Source organism: Miniopterus schreibersii (assembly GCF_964146895.1).
Source record: "Miniopterus schreibersii genome assembly, chromosome: 2".
NCBI lineage: Eukaryota > Metazoa > Chordata > Mammalia > Chiroptera > Miniopteridae > Miniopterus > Miniopterus schreibersii.
The window spans coordinates 164,762,210-164,776,528 of record NC_138102.1 but is presented as its reverse complement, the minus strand read 5'-3'; the positions used below and the strand labels follow the sequence as shown (position 1 = coordinate 164,776,528).

At 43.5% G+C, this 14,319-nt stretch overlaps 2 protein-coding genes across 4 annotated transcripts in view; both read right to left on the bottom strand.

The window, feature by feature from the left end:
* DUSP16 (dual specificity phosphatase 16) overlaps positions 1-14,319 on the bottom strand; it is a 147,272-nt gene that overhangs the window by 125,974 nt on the left and 6,979 nt on the right. For both annotated transcript variants that reach the window (XM_081131053.1, XM_081131054.1), the window contains exon 2: positions 8-75. The gene's annotated coding sequence lies outside the window, so the exon portion shown is untranslated. The remainder of the gene's footprint in view (positions 1-7; positions 76-14,319) is intronic.
* The window catches only part of GPR19 (G protein-coupled receptor 19), a 28,275-nt gene continuing 19,393 nt past the window's right edge, over positions 5,438-14,319 (bottom strand). Inside the window, exon 4 of one of the 2 annotated variants that reach the window (XM_081131057.1) lies at positions 5,438-6,764. In XM_081131057.1, coding sequence (XP_080987183.1) covers positions 5,495-6,748 — 1,254 coding nt within the window. In that variant the 5' untranslated portion in view covers positions 6,749-6,764 and the 3' untranslated portion in view covers positions 5,438-5,494. The remainder of the gene's footprint in view (positions 6,765-14,319) is intronic. The other variant, XM_081131058.1, reaches the window with a different exon arrangement.

The following is a 14,319-nucleotide window of genomic DNA, read 5'->3' as shown; positions in this document are numbered from 1 at the left end:
CACCTACCTCCCTTCCATTCAAGTTCCTGCTCCCAATTGTTCCTTCCACCTTGAGTCTGCAAAATCTTAGCAAAACTAAAAAAAAAGAAAAAAAAAGCTAAAGATGGAAGACAGTGACACATTTGTTGGGTTAGCACTATATTAAAATAACAATAGATAACCTTTAGTGAGGGTTTCCCAGGTATTTGGTAATGCTCTAAATGATTTATATGGATCTGGGCTCATTTAATGACTGCAACAATCCTATGAACTGGTGTCATAGGAACTAGTCTTACATGTCAACTAGGCTACAGTACCTAGTTATTTAATCAAACACTAATATAGGTGTTGCTATTAAGATATTTTATAGATGTGGTTAACATCTACAATCAATTGACTTTAAGTATTAAAGAGATTAGTTTTGATAATATAAGAGCAAAAATGATGTTACCCAGAGAAGAAGAAACTGCTGGCCTGCCCCATAGATTTTAAGCTAACCAACTCCCTCCATTGCATGAGCCAGTTTCTGAAAGTATTATCATCTTTCTGCCATCTAACTATGTCCCATTGGTTCTGCTTTGCTGGAGAACCCTCATACAGGTGGGCACTGTTCTTCCCCCCATTATAAAAATGAAGAAGCTGGGGTTTGAAAGCAACCATCATACTATTTGGGACAAAGAAAAACTTTGCTGGCTGGATATATCATTGGAGCTTTGTGCCCAATTTTTACTAAAAGGGTCCATCAGACAGCCCAGAAGTTTAAATGAATCGACTGCGGCCCAGAGTATAAGCCCACTCTTCAGCGCTGTGCCGCCCAGCCTCTGCCGGCGCTGTCCACATCTACTTTTATGCTGTCTCGGTATCTGTGCGATGGCCTTGTCTAACAGAACACACACAGTCTTCTCAAAGAGGTCGTTCTTTTGCTGATAGAGAAGGCAAGCAGAATAGAGAAGATCCATTCGAAATCCCCTAAAGGAGTTTTGATCTCTACCCAGCCGTTATGGGCAAACAGCTGGAACTGCCTTATTGACTGCCTGCTGAAAACCAGATTGTTTTCAAACTTCCAGACCTGCATCGTGATCCTGAAACCAGACACACATGGCTCGTCACTGCAGAGCCCGGCGCGTGTGGGGGTCATATTCCTGCAGAACTAAAATCATACTTTCTACAAATGATAGGTGAACCCTAACTGTATAGGGCTGATAGTTTTTGAAGCAACACATTTTTAAAGAGGCTCCTTTTTGAGAAAGAATATAGAGCTTTTGAACAGAAGTGCTCAGCTGAGCAAAAAGTTTAGAGTGGCCCAAATTGTAGGGGCTCAAAAGGTTAAAGAGGGCCTGAAGAAATGCAATGGGCCTAAAATAAATTTAAGTGCCTACTTACCAGGAGCATAGGAGCATTAATTTTTAGGGAAAGCCTAGATTACATTGCTATAAAAAGGAGCATGCATTCTCATAATCAAATGATAAAAAAGAGCAGAAAAGAGAGAGAGGCCCTTTAAGCGTCCGTGAAACTACCACCAGTTTGGTGGTCTGATGTTTTTGTTTTTTAAATGATACCACTTGTAAAATGAGTTTAAAATAATATTTTGACTAGTGACTTCACGAGTCTGTAAAAGGTATTAATTATTTTGGAATTTCCTCCGATGTTTAGAGGCTTTGTGTTTTGAACACACTGATTGCTTCGTTGATGTCCAGCTGCTGCGGGTGCTCAGTTTTCCCTGGCTTGTTGCTAGGAGACAAGACTTCGCTGGAATCGCCGGGGACGGGCCTCTGAGGAGGTGGCGGGCCCTGCCTACGGGCCACAGTGCCATCCAGCGGTCATTCTGCACAACAGTTCGACAAAGTCCGTTCGCATGTCCACTAACCGCAGCACCGTCAAGTGGCCTCTGCTCCAGGTGAATTAGCAGGTGAACGGAAGGGTGGGGAATTGTTTATACTCCTCCTATTCTTCCACACAGCGAGGATTTTCCCTCCAGTACATGAATCAGGCCACGGCAAGCAGAATGGTGAAGAGGGCATTGGGCTGGTAGTAGAAGGCACTTTACCCCTAATTTGACCTCTCTTGGTCCTAATTTCCTCTTCTAAACAACGAGGGGCTTGTGCCAGGGTCTGCCAACATGCCTTCTATTCTAAAAATCTCTAATTCTTTGCTGCTTTTCCATGTGGTTCTGACGGAGGGGTGGAACCTCAAAGCTGACTGTGGTCAAGTAACTCCAGCAGGTCTTGGTGACGTTGCTCTGAAACAGGGAACTCAGCAGGTAGCAGCCAGGCTGGAGAGGTAAAGGGAGGGACTGTGCCCACCAGGAAAGGCAGACCTGCCAACCTTATCTGGCAAGTGACGGCTCCCAAGCCTGGGTGGTAAAATTGTCCTTCCTAAGAACTCTGGCCCAGGGGGTCGGCTCCAGCGTCCTGGGTGAACCTGACAGGTCCACAGGGAAGCGCATCTGAGCAGGGCGTGCAGGCTGGTTACACTCATGCTTTCTCTGAAGACTGGAAGGGAGAAGCTCAAATTCCACCTCAGAGGAGGCATCCCTGTCCCCCCCTCCCAGTCTTCGGAAACCTGGAGCCAGGTAGGAGAACTTCCCCCACTCTGAACCTTACCTGCCCCCCGCTGTTCCTTTCTTGGACTCCCGTTGGGAGGCTCCGTGAATCAGGGGGCGTGGTGCACACCATCGGGTACCGGTGAGGAGACTGGAGTAATCTCCTTCTCTCCAGAAGCCTGCCTCCCATGACTTAATTCTAGTTCTTGCTGGATCAATGTGAGGTCTGGTGAATGTTCTTGTGTTGCTGAGACTTATGCAAATATTCATTAATGTGGGCATTATATCTGATTTTCTCCAGTTTCAGGATGGAGTGAGACAATAGGAATGCTCCATATTAAACTAAAGGAAAACAGTGAGTTATCAACATGCTGAGAGAGTAGAGCTGAATTTTCATGGGTCGTGAGGTTTGGGGGCTCTCTAGGTGGTAACTTGACTAACCCTATGTCATTATTTGGGGGAATTTAAAAAAAACTAGTACTCTCTATAACAAGAGTTTTTATGAGATGGTCTCACTGAATTTCCACTAACTGGGGTAAACTCATAGAACATTAAAGACAGGCTAGAGCTTAATAATCTTCTGGTCTCTTAGTTTCAACTGAGACCTAAAATATACATAAAAATAACTTAAAATGAATTAAGTCTAACTTTTTACAATCTAACTTTAAAAAATAATATTCAATTTAAAAGGGCAGAAAATAAAAATCACTTCGATTCTTTTACCAAGTTTGAACCATAAAATTCAGGGGTCAAGTGAGATAAACACTGGGCTCATTTTGTCACTTTAGAGTGCCATTTGCTCATGGGATAAGTAAGAACATGAGGAGAAAGAAAAGGAAGAAAAATATGAGCTATTATTTCTGTCTTTTGAATGTGCTGATTGAAGGAATCACTGCCACTTAAAAGCACCAGCTCTGTAGATGTTTGAAGATGAATTGCCTTATTGTTGTTCCTTGCCCCAAATATCAAACCCAATCTTGTCTTGTTTCCCCGTGTCTGTGAGGTGGGATGTACAGGGTCCTTTCTGTATCTCAGAAATTCAACACCACAAGTCCAAGAACCTATCCATGGCCAAGGGGCAGGCGAGGACCACAACAGGTGAGGGCCAGCTCATTAAATTTCATCCAGACTTTCTTTTTAAGAATGGCCAGGTTCTGGAGAATATTATGCTAAGCAAAATAAGCCAGGCAGAGAAAGACAAATATCACATGATCTCACTTATATGTGGAATCTAAAGAACTTAATAAACTGATGAACAAAATAGATCCAGTGACAGAAGCATGGAACAGACTGAGGAATCTCAGAGGGAAAGCAGGGTCTGGGTGGGTGGGTGGGTGGGAGGAGATTAACCAAAGAACTTATGTGCATATACGCATAACCCATGGACACAGGGTGAAGGCCTGGGGCGGGGGCCTGGGTGCGGGGTGGAAGGGGTCAATGGGGAAAAAAGGGACATCTGTAATACTTCCAACAATAAAGAAAAATTTGAAGGAAAAAAAAAAGGAAAAAAAAAAAGAATGGCCAGGTTCTTAGACCTTAGACTTCCACCAAAGCAGCACCAGGGAGCCTGTGGAGGCCTGGATGGGTTTGGCCACTCAGGAGTTCTCTAGAGGCACTTCTGCAGTGTCAAGGAAAGAGCAACAGACCTGCAGTTAGAGGACCCGAGTGTGAACACCAGCTCTGTCATGCTCCAACTTGGACACGTCACATAACTTTGAGTTCCAGTATCCTCAGTGTTAAGACAGAGATGGTAAGTACATCACAGAATTCTTGAGAGGATCCAATGAGGTAATGTGGGTAAATCACTGAAAAACTGGAATTATCATTTGCAGCCCTCGGTAATGATGTGAATATGCATGCTAGTCTTGTCTGTAAGCCCTTTATTGTTTTAATAAGAACACTTTAAAATTGTGCTGGTCCTAGATTTGAAATAATGGAGAGCTGGCAACCAGAGAAGAAAATCCCAAGTTATCACAGGCAAAGAAGTGTTGAGTCTGGGAGGGTACGAGGGTGTGTCCTGGCGAGAGATGAGGGGAGGGGGCGCTGGCTGGAGAAATGGTTTCATATCTGGGTCTCTAGGAGAAAGAAGGTGCTCCTCGGCCTTGCTACCCTAGTGGACAGAGTTAGGGCTGGGCAGCCAAAGGGCAGAGCACAGAGAAGTGCCATCTGTCATTTTTCCCTTTGGCATTTTATGGGGTTGCCTAGCAAGGGCACCTGCCCATGTGCTTGAATTTAATTCAAAGAAGGAAAGTAAGTGTCCTAGACACAGCCTGGATAGGACAGAGGTGTGAGAGAAACATCCCATTGACTTCACATTTTTTAAGGCATCACCAGCTGCTTAAATGAAGGGAAAATGGAAATGAATGAGAGACAGAGAGATTAGGCAACTCTATAAGCTTTTTCCCCCTAAGAATCCTGATTAAATTCCATCACAGAAGGCTGCCCAGCAGTTCCAGTATATTTCCAATACTGTACATGGAGTGCTTTCTGGACATTGATTACTTAGAAGAAGGTAATGTAAAAACATACACTGTTAACACTTCCTAATTGTTCCTTAATAAAAGAAATACAAGCCTCTGAAATGTGTGACAGAGAGGATTCCACTTAAAGCAGAAGCCCCCAGTTACAGCATTTCAGTGGGAAAGAGAAAAAGGAAACAATAAAACTAGGTTGATTCATTCATCAAAGACTGCGCGTATGGTTTACCCTTTATGAACCTAATGGGAAATTAAAAGTAGCAGCCCATTCTTTTTGTGTGTCACTGATATAGTAAAAGGACCTCAAGGTGCATGCTTCCCCTAAAACCAAAAGTAGCTAAAATTAACACTACAATCGATAAAGGAACACACTTTACAAAAGGAAACATTTCCCTCAGAAAGTTGATTGGAAAAAAATACATAAATAGCTTCTGTTTTTATAGTTAAAGCTTTTTAATCTCTGGCGCATAACAATAATCGAAAGAATTCTGAGATTTTAGACAAAAGTGTTTGGTGGATTTGAGTTAATGGGCCAGGCAAGCTTTTTTTCCTTGGCTTCTCTGTCAAATGAATCGTAGATGGAGTCTTTGGTTATCGTTTTGGCCACGGGAGGGATTTCTGAAATGCCCACGTAGTTTTTTTTGGCCATCCTCGAACTGGTTGTGATGGTATAGGCATTGCTTCGGTAACACTTCATCGAGGACATGCAGAAGGTCTCTTTCATTCCTCTCCTGAAACTGGCATTATAAATTGAATACAGAGTAGGTTTAGAGGCCGAGGAACTAAAGGAGATCCATGTGATGGCTGTGAACACAAGGGAGCTTTTCTTATAGTCCCGTTCGTGGGGGTGCCACAGCTGAGCTACGTGAAAAGGCAGCCAGGAGAGCAAGAACAATAGGTTCAAAATGAGGAACATCTTGACGGTTTTCACTTTTGTCCTTGGCACAATGTTCATTGTCCTCCTCACAGTCCGGCCATCGGTGCCTATTCTCCAAATATACTTCACGACCTTCTGGTAAAATAAGATGATGAGGACGGATGGAATCACAAAGCCGACCAAGAAATGGATGACAGTATAGGCGGTCCCCTGCCAAGAGGGCGGGAGGAAATAGTTACAGTGATTGTCCCAGGTGGAGCCGTAGAAGAACAACACCGGGGTCACAAAGGCTGCGTCGAAGATCCACGACGCTGCGATCATCTTCTTGGCCTTTTCTCTGGACACCTTGAAGCTCAGAGGGTAGACGATGGTGTAGAACCGGTCTATGCAGATGGAGAGAAGAACATAGATCTGGACGCCGGGGGTGAGATACTGGAAGTACCGCACGACCTTGCACATGGCGCTGCCCAGCGTCCACCTTCCCGCGGCGAACTGCAGCAGGACGAAGGGCGAGCTGGCGACGCTGATGAGCAGGTCGGCACACGCCATGGAGACCACGAAGTAGTTGGTGGTGGACTGAGCCCTCCTGCTCCGGTGGATGACCAGACACACCAGGGAATTGCCGAAGACCGAAAACAACCACAGGGTCCCGAAGAAAACGCTGGCCGTGGCCACTTCCCCGGGCCTCAGTCCGTACTGCAGGTCTGTTCTGTTGCTCACCCAGCCGCGCTCCTCATACGAGTCGGCCAGGCCGTGGCTCGGCAGAGGTGTGGCTGGGTCGGGGCGGCTGTGGTTTTGGAGGGGCACCAGGAGTGTCGGGGTCACCAAGGGCAGCTTGCTGTTCTCCATTCTGTGAGCAAAAACCAGATTCATTTTTTTTCTCTTAGTGCTGGATAAGAAGAGAAGAATGAAGCCTTCTGTTAAAATGGTGTTACAGGGATTGATTCCTAAGGCTAACAGTCTTATTTGACACTTAGGTTGGTGGTCGTTTGTCAATGAGTAGGACTCGTACATTGGCAGGAAAACATGACTGCTGCCCAGAAAAAAAAACACCTTTGGCCCCATTTCTCTTTCATTTTAGGAGCTGTTTTAGCAGATCCCAGCGCAGGCTCTCCTTGGCCTCACCCTCTCTGGGTCCTTAGTCAAATGTGGTAGAGCTCACCCACTCCTCAACATAGCCTTGTTCCCTTCACTCATCGGAGATAACGGGGGGTCAGGGAGCAAACAGTAAGGGTGTCACCCCCAACTGAAGAGCTGCTGGAATTCTGGGCAACTGAGAAGTTCCTGAATGTTGTAACACTAAAGTAACGAGGCTGCAAGAGCGGACAACTCAGGCTGATGGAAACACTCCGATGTCAGCTATGGAAACAGCTAAGAGGGATCTATGGATACAGACTGGCCAGCTACTGGGAAGGATCCTGTCCTCGTTGCAGAATTTCCATTACAGAAGCATTAGGAAGCCTGTGGAGCAATCATCACACTTCTGTGAGAGCCAGAAGTAGCTCCTAATTCAGTGACATCCGAAAATAGCCTGCTTTTCCAAAAGATGAAGCGGCTCACGTACTAATAGCTTGTCACCCCTATCGATGACATTTGTGGATGCCATTCTCTGGTTACTGGTTCATAAAATGACACACAGACTGAAGAAGAGCATACAAGATGTCTTCTAAAGAATATAACTGGGTTACTAGAAACCTTACGGCATTCAGATGATTAAAAACAACCAAATATAACTGTTACTCAGAAACTTCTTAAAAGCTTATGATCCTTAGATATAAAAGAATATTATAAAGTTTAGCACTATTTTTTGTACTATTCAGTGAGAAAAAAGTTATACTTTTTAATAGGTAAAAAAGATTGTGTAATTGTGGGCCATTGGATTAAAATTGAGGTGACGTTGGTGACAGTGGGATCATTCATGTTTAATTTGGTCTGGATCTATTAAATGGAAAGAGAAAGCATAGCAGCTGAATCCATAACAACCAGAGCAACTCCATCGGCCTGAGGCACAGGGGAGGGCAGGCGCTCCAGCAGCAGGCTCCAGCGACTGGCCCAGTGCCCCTCCTGGTGGGCCCCTGTGACTACACCTCGCAAAGAAACGTTTCTCAGATTCTAGAGGTGGGATTAAAAACAGTCCTTAATGACCATTTTTCCTCAAAGGATTTTTGCACTAATTTGTGGTGGGGGAGAGAAGTGTTCATTCATATATATTGTCCTCACCAAGAAACCACATTCAACGAAAGTGTGAAGCTCAGGCAGTGTGCTAAGTGCCTGTTCCATGCTACCTGCAGGCTTTTTAAATTTTTGTCCATGAGGCAGCCCTACTTAATTTCTCATAGAGAAATGTTACATAGTTAGACATTTTGACTACTAAAAGGCCTTTAAGCACGGCTGGGCAGTTGATAGTCAGTTGTAAGAATAGCAACCATTCTTTCCATATAAAAAAATCAGGATACACAGTCTAAAAACAGAACATAAGATCTAAAATTAGCACTGTCCTGGAAAATCTAGAATGCATGGCCCTCCTACTTATAAAATGTAACTAATCTTTTTACCTTTATATATGTAAGACCTATAAGATGCCAAAAAGGAAGAAAGAAAAACAATTTTTGAAAAATATTTCAAGTTTAAAAATAAAACAGACAAGCACTTTTTCAGACAGAAAGAGCTGTTCTGGGGATGCCTGTGGCCTAAATAAAACAGGAGTCGGTGGCATAGGCACTTCTCCGCAGTCAATACACTCACTTAGAAACCTGTGGACTCCCTTTTGTTTCTCTCAAAGCAAAGCTCTGCTATGAGAGATGAAACTCTAGCTCACCCCTAACAATTCCAGTTCTGCCAGGCCTTCTTTCATATTTCCTCCAGCTACTTTAAGTATGTCTGCCGAATTTTGCAGCCCTACCACCTGGATGCTCAGAAGTGGGACAAGGGAACCTGGGGAATTCCTGAGTCTAGGTCACCCCCGATGATGGCATGCCTTTCTGACTCGACCTAAAATTGCTACAGCTGAGGGCAATGTGCATCCATTCAGCCAAAACAAACACAAGAAACTGTGCTGGATGCTAAGGAAAGATGAGTGAGACCCACAAAAGAGTCATGTATAAATAAACTGTCGGCCATATTATAACTGAATTCTATAATAATTATAATTAACTGCTAAAAGCAGACTAGGAGCTAAGTGCCAGAGAAAAATAGGGCCCCAATTTTGCTTGGGATAGGAGGAAGGAAAGGAACAGCTTCACAAAGGACGTGAGGTTTGAAGTGGGGGCTTTGAGAATGACTAGGACTTCTTCGGGAAGACAAAAGAGTAAAAAAAACAAAAAACAAAAAATTTCCAAGGGAGAGAGTGAGCGTGTGGAATGAATTTGGGGGTCATCTTTCTGGGTTGATCTTTTTGGGGCCCTTTTTCCCTTAGAGACATAGATTCCTGCAGACCGTACCTCCCAGAGTGTATAGTTTCTAAATGCCCTACAAGCAAACTGACCTACATTTTCCCCCATGGTTACAATGAGAGGCTCTATTTTCCACATTTGTGGGCTGAAATGTGGTGAGACCGTGGATAGGAGTATTAGCATATCCAGAATGGCTGAGGTACCCTTGTCCACACAGCACGTTGTTAGTCGTTTACTACAGCATTTCCATTTCTTTTGCTTTAGACCCATGGTTCTTTAACTTAGCAACACATTGGACTTTCCCAGGGAGCTTTAAAAAAATATTGACGCCTGGGTCCTACCCCAGGGACTCTAATCTAATTGCTCTGGAGCGCTGCCTGGGCATCGGGATGTTTCGAAGTTCCCCAGGTGATCCTGACACGCAGCCAGGATTAAGAAGCACTGCTTTAGAATTACGTCCATGTTTCTGTCTCCCCGCTAAACTGTGGCTCCTGAAAGGAGGGTGTTATTCTTTCTCCATGCCTCACAGCCTCCACTGAAGTTCTCTACATTAATAATTGCTTATTAAATATTTACTTAGTCGAATCCCTAAGGACAGAGAACTGAAATACATGACTCCTACTCTAGGTGGCTCTGCGAGGAGAGAATTACAAGCAGAGAGAGAAAATCATTGTGTATTCTCGGGGAGCTGACACACTGGTGACCATGGAGATAGGGGAAAACATAAGAGCAAGGCCAGTGAAACTGAAGTCACCCAGGTCAACTGCTACATGAAACAGAACTCTCATTTGAGGGGGAGAGAAGATGGTTGAGGTGTCCTCAGTTAGGCTCCTGCACCACCACCCCTGGGAAAAAGAGTCTGCCATGTTATAACTAAATTCTAGGGTCCCAAAACCAAATTTCAGAAAGGTTTCCCCTGCTCCATTAATTCTGAAATAAATACATTTTCAAGGGAGTGTTTTGGAAATACAAGGACTGCTTAATTCGTCATTATGTCCAAGTCATCTGTATGCAATAATTTTAGGAGTGACAGGAAAGACTTCTTCACCCCTTTCCTCCTCAACCTCTCTCTTCCCGACCAGTCCTAAGACTGCCATGTGGCACACTCCGCTGGGTTTAAATATATCTCTATAGCCCTGGCCAGTGGGGCTCAGCTGGTTGAGCATTGTCCCACGCACTAAAAGTTCACCAGTTTGAGTCCCAGTCAGGGCGTGCGTGTGGGAGGCAGGTGATTGATGTTTCTCTCACTCCCTTCCTCTTTCTCTAAAAATCAATGAAAAAATTTTAAAAAATCCATTAAAAAATATCTTTATATGTTATCTAAGAGAGGAATCACTCATCAGGCTCTACTATGTATTTTAAGAGATAAGTGGGGAAATGGCAGCTAGGTTGACATTGTATAGAACTGCAGTTTGGGTGGACCTCTGTAATGATGGGATCCTGGGGAGTCTGGGAGGGGAATATGCCTATTACTTTATATTGTAATTTTTATTTTGAATGTTTGTCTCCCCGTTAGGTTATAAATTCCTTGAGGACAAAGACTGTGTTTTTATCTGTATATCCCTGGCGCATATAGGTTTATTGAACAAATAAATGGATAGATGTGTTAATGAAAATGATACAATGCTTCAAAGCAAGTAAACAAGAGAATAGCAGATCTTTTTAAAGTCATGCCAGGACACTGTTAGATGGGCTTCTCCAAGGACTACTTCTCTGGGAGAACATATCCGTGCTTGACTTTGCTACTTACTATATGGCTACTGTGAAGTTACATGTGAACATGCAGATTTCTGCCTAGCAGGGAAAATAATCCTAAAGGTTATGGATTTATTGCCCTGTAGGACATTAATCAGTTTTGTGACTACTTAGCAATCTTATCCTGACATTCTTTTAAAAAAAAAATCCAAAAAACACAAAGCCCTATAAATACCCATTTCTTCAAATGCTTTTGGAGTCAGCCTATTGGTTCCTTTGGTAATAAGTTAATAAATCTTTGACGTGTTCATTCTGTATTTAGACGAGTCATGATTTTAACTTTCTGAAATCATACTTTGATTGATGGGTGGATGGATGGATGGAGATGGATGACTATAGATGAATGAGAGGACCACAATGAGAAACAGAGGGGCAGAGATGACAAACTTTGTTCGCTCTGCAGTTCTACCAGGGGCTATTCCTGGCTAAACTTATCAACTGCTGCTTAGGTTTCTTAAGACTAAAAAAATCCTAATGAGTTGTTCTTTTTTTCCCCTCCTGAAATTATAAGGATTCACAGACATTCTCACAATGTAGGAAGACCATTTTTATTTCTGAGATTTGTTCAAAAATTTAATGTCAAACTAGAATTTGTATAATATTGAATTTTTGAATGATTTGATTGAGGGGGGAAACATTTTCTATAGAATGGAAAGTATCTGCTAGACCTAAACAGATACATAAGTTTTTACTAATGAGCAGTAAGATGAATTACAATGATGACAGTAGTTATACATCACTACTACCAAGAGTTGATACTTATTTTGTGCTTACTATGTATCAGATATTTTATATGTGTAGCCCTTGGAGGTAGGTAATACTATTAGCCCTGTTTTACAAGTGAAAAAAACCTGAAGTTGTTCCCAAAGGACATACAGTTGGAAAGTGGTCACCCTAGGACTGCCTCACTCCAAAGCCCGTACTCTTAACCACCCCCGGGGCTTCATGCCCCGGGAGGCCACAAAGGGCTGGATCTGAATTCAGGTCGAATCAGCTATACATGGATAGGTCTTTCCTGACTCCTCAATCAGACACAGGAATATAAAGTTATTCCCCCCACAGCCTCTTGACTACCCACAGATACATCTGTTCAACATGCTAGCTCAGGAAAATGTGAAATAGTGAACATTTGGGGGGAAATCACTGCCCCCATATACTGGACGGAGGCTCAGCATCAAAAGTGCAGTTGATACATTGGTCTGGAAATAGAGCCTTTCTTCAGAATAAAAATAGGAGTTTTAGAACTTCTTTATGAAAGATGATTAACTGTTGCCTTTTAAACGCAGAATGAAAGTAGAACTCTATATATCAGTCTGAATTGAAGTGAGGAAAAAGTTTTTATCAATTGCTATTACTAGAAGAGGAAATTGGTGTTTATTGTAATAGTTTTACTATAGAAAATACCGTAGTGGTAAGACATCTTCTCTTAAATGTTTCATTGTTATGTAGGCTTGATCTGCCTATATATGAGACTGAGAACTGCCTGGAGCAGTGGTGGGCTCGGGCTGGCTTGCACAGGCTCCCCAGAGCCAGTTGTGCACATTTCTTCCCAGCCCCAAGTTCAATGCCATCACATTGGTATCACGAATCAGCCACAGTAGGAATAGTCACACCACAGAAATGGGCAAACACTGCAAATCGGGCTATTCTTCCTGCAGAGGCAGTTAAACATTCACCAGCCCACCACCTCCAGGAGTGCAGGGTTTACTGGGCAACCTATCTGGAAGCCCTGAACTTACACACATTCCTGAATTTATGCTAAATGGATAAAGAGGCCACACAGGCTCTTTGGAAGCTTCCTGAGTGGCTGTCTTACTTTTTGTCCCTGAGCTGTGGCTCTGGTGCAGGCACTGAGCTAAGTGCTTTATAGAACTACATCAGGCCCAGCTAGGCACCAGCATGACTGTGGTAGGGGAACAGCAAAGCCAGAGAGGGTAAGACATGTTCTCACCATGTGCTACCCAGAGAGGTCCACCAGATGAAATATAGGATGCTCAGTTAAATGTGAATTTCAGAGAAATAACGAATTATTTTTTAGCATAAGTATTCCAATGCAATATTCCATACATGGTGCCCTGTATTTCTATGGTATATAATTAATAATCAATAATGCTATTTTTTAAGGTAGTTCTGGGACCTCTGCCTCACTTCCTCACTGTGCTCCAGGTAAGTGACAGGTGGTAACGCAGGAGGGCGGCTAGGGAAACGGTCCAAGGCACAGAGTTCCCCAGCTAGGGAGAACGCACAGCCCCAGGTGTGGTCCCAAAGCAGCAAATCCACCAGCCTGCAAGGAGCCACACCAGATCAGACCGTAATTACATTTCTGCTATAATCAGAGGGGATCCAAGGCTAGAGGAACCATCACGCATATTTTGCTTTGTATAAGAACCCAGGACCAGGACCAGGAAGAGCACCAGTGTTTGTCATGACTTTCCCATTAGCCTGGTAGGATGAAGACTTGCCTTTTTTTTTCTTTTTTCTTTTTTTTTTTTTTTAACAGCTTGTCTTCTCTTTTTTTAATTTATTTTTCAATTATAGTTGAAATACAATATTATATTAGTTTTATGCGCACAACATAAAACATAGACATTTATATACCTTATGAAGTGATCCTCCTGATAAGTCTAGTACCCACATCTGGCACCATACACAGTTTTTTGGTTTTTTTTGTTTTTTTTTTAAAAATATATCTTTATTGATTTCAGAGAGAGGAAAGGAGAGGGAGGGAGAGAGATAGAAACATCAACGATGAGAGAGTCATTGATCGAGCCCGCAACCTGGGCATGTGCCCTGACCGGGAATCGAACCCCGATCGCCTGGATCCTAGGTCGATGCTCAACCACTGAGCCATGTCTGGCCAGGCACCATACACAGTTCTTACAATATTATTGACCACATGGAGCCTGGACATTACTTAAAGGAAATAATGTGTGAAGTAGGCAGAATGGCTCTCGAAAGATGTCCACACCCTAATCCCTAGGACCTGTTAATATGTTATGTAGCAAAAGGGACACTGCATATATAATTAAGGTTATGGAACTTAAAATGGGAAGATTATCTTGGATTACCCAGGTGAGCCCAAACTAATAAACCCCTTCCCCTGGTTGGTAGCAGACAGATGTAGCAGAAGTCAGAGTCCAAGCATGAGAAGGAATGGACAGGTTTTTCTGGCTCTGAGATGCAGGGGCCCACATGCAAGAACCAGGGAGAGGCCTCTAGAAGTTATGCCCTTAGTCCTACAGCCACGAGGTGCTGCATTCTGCCAACCCTTCGATTTCAGCCTGTGAGACCAAGCAG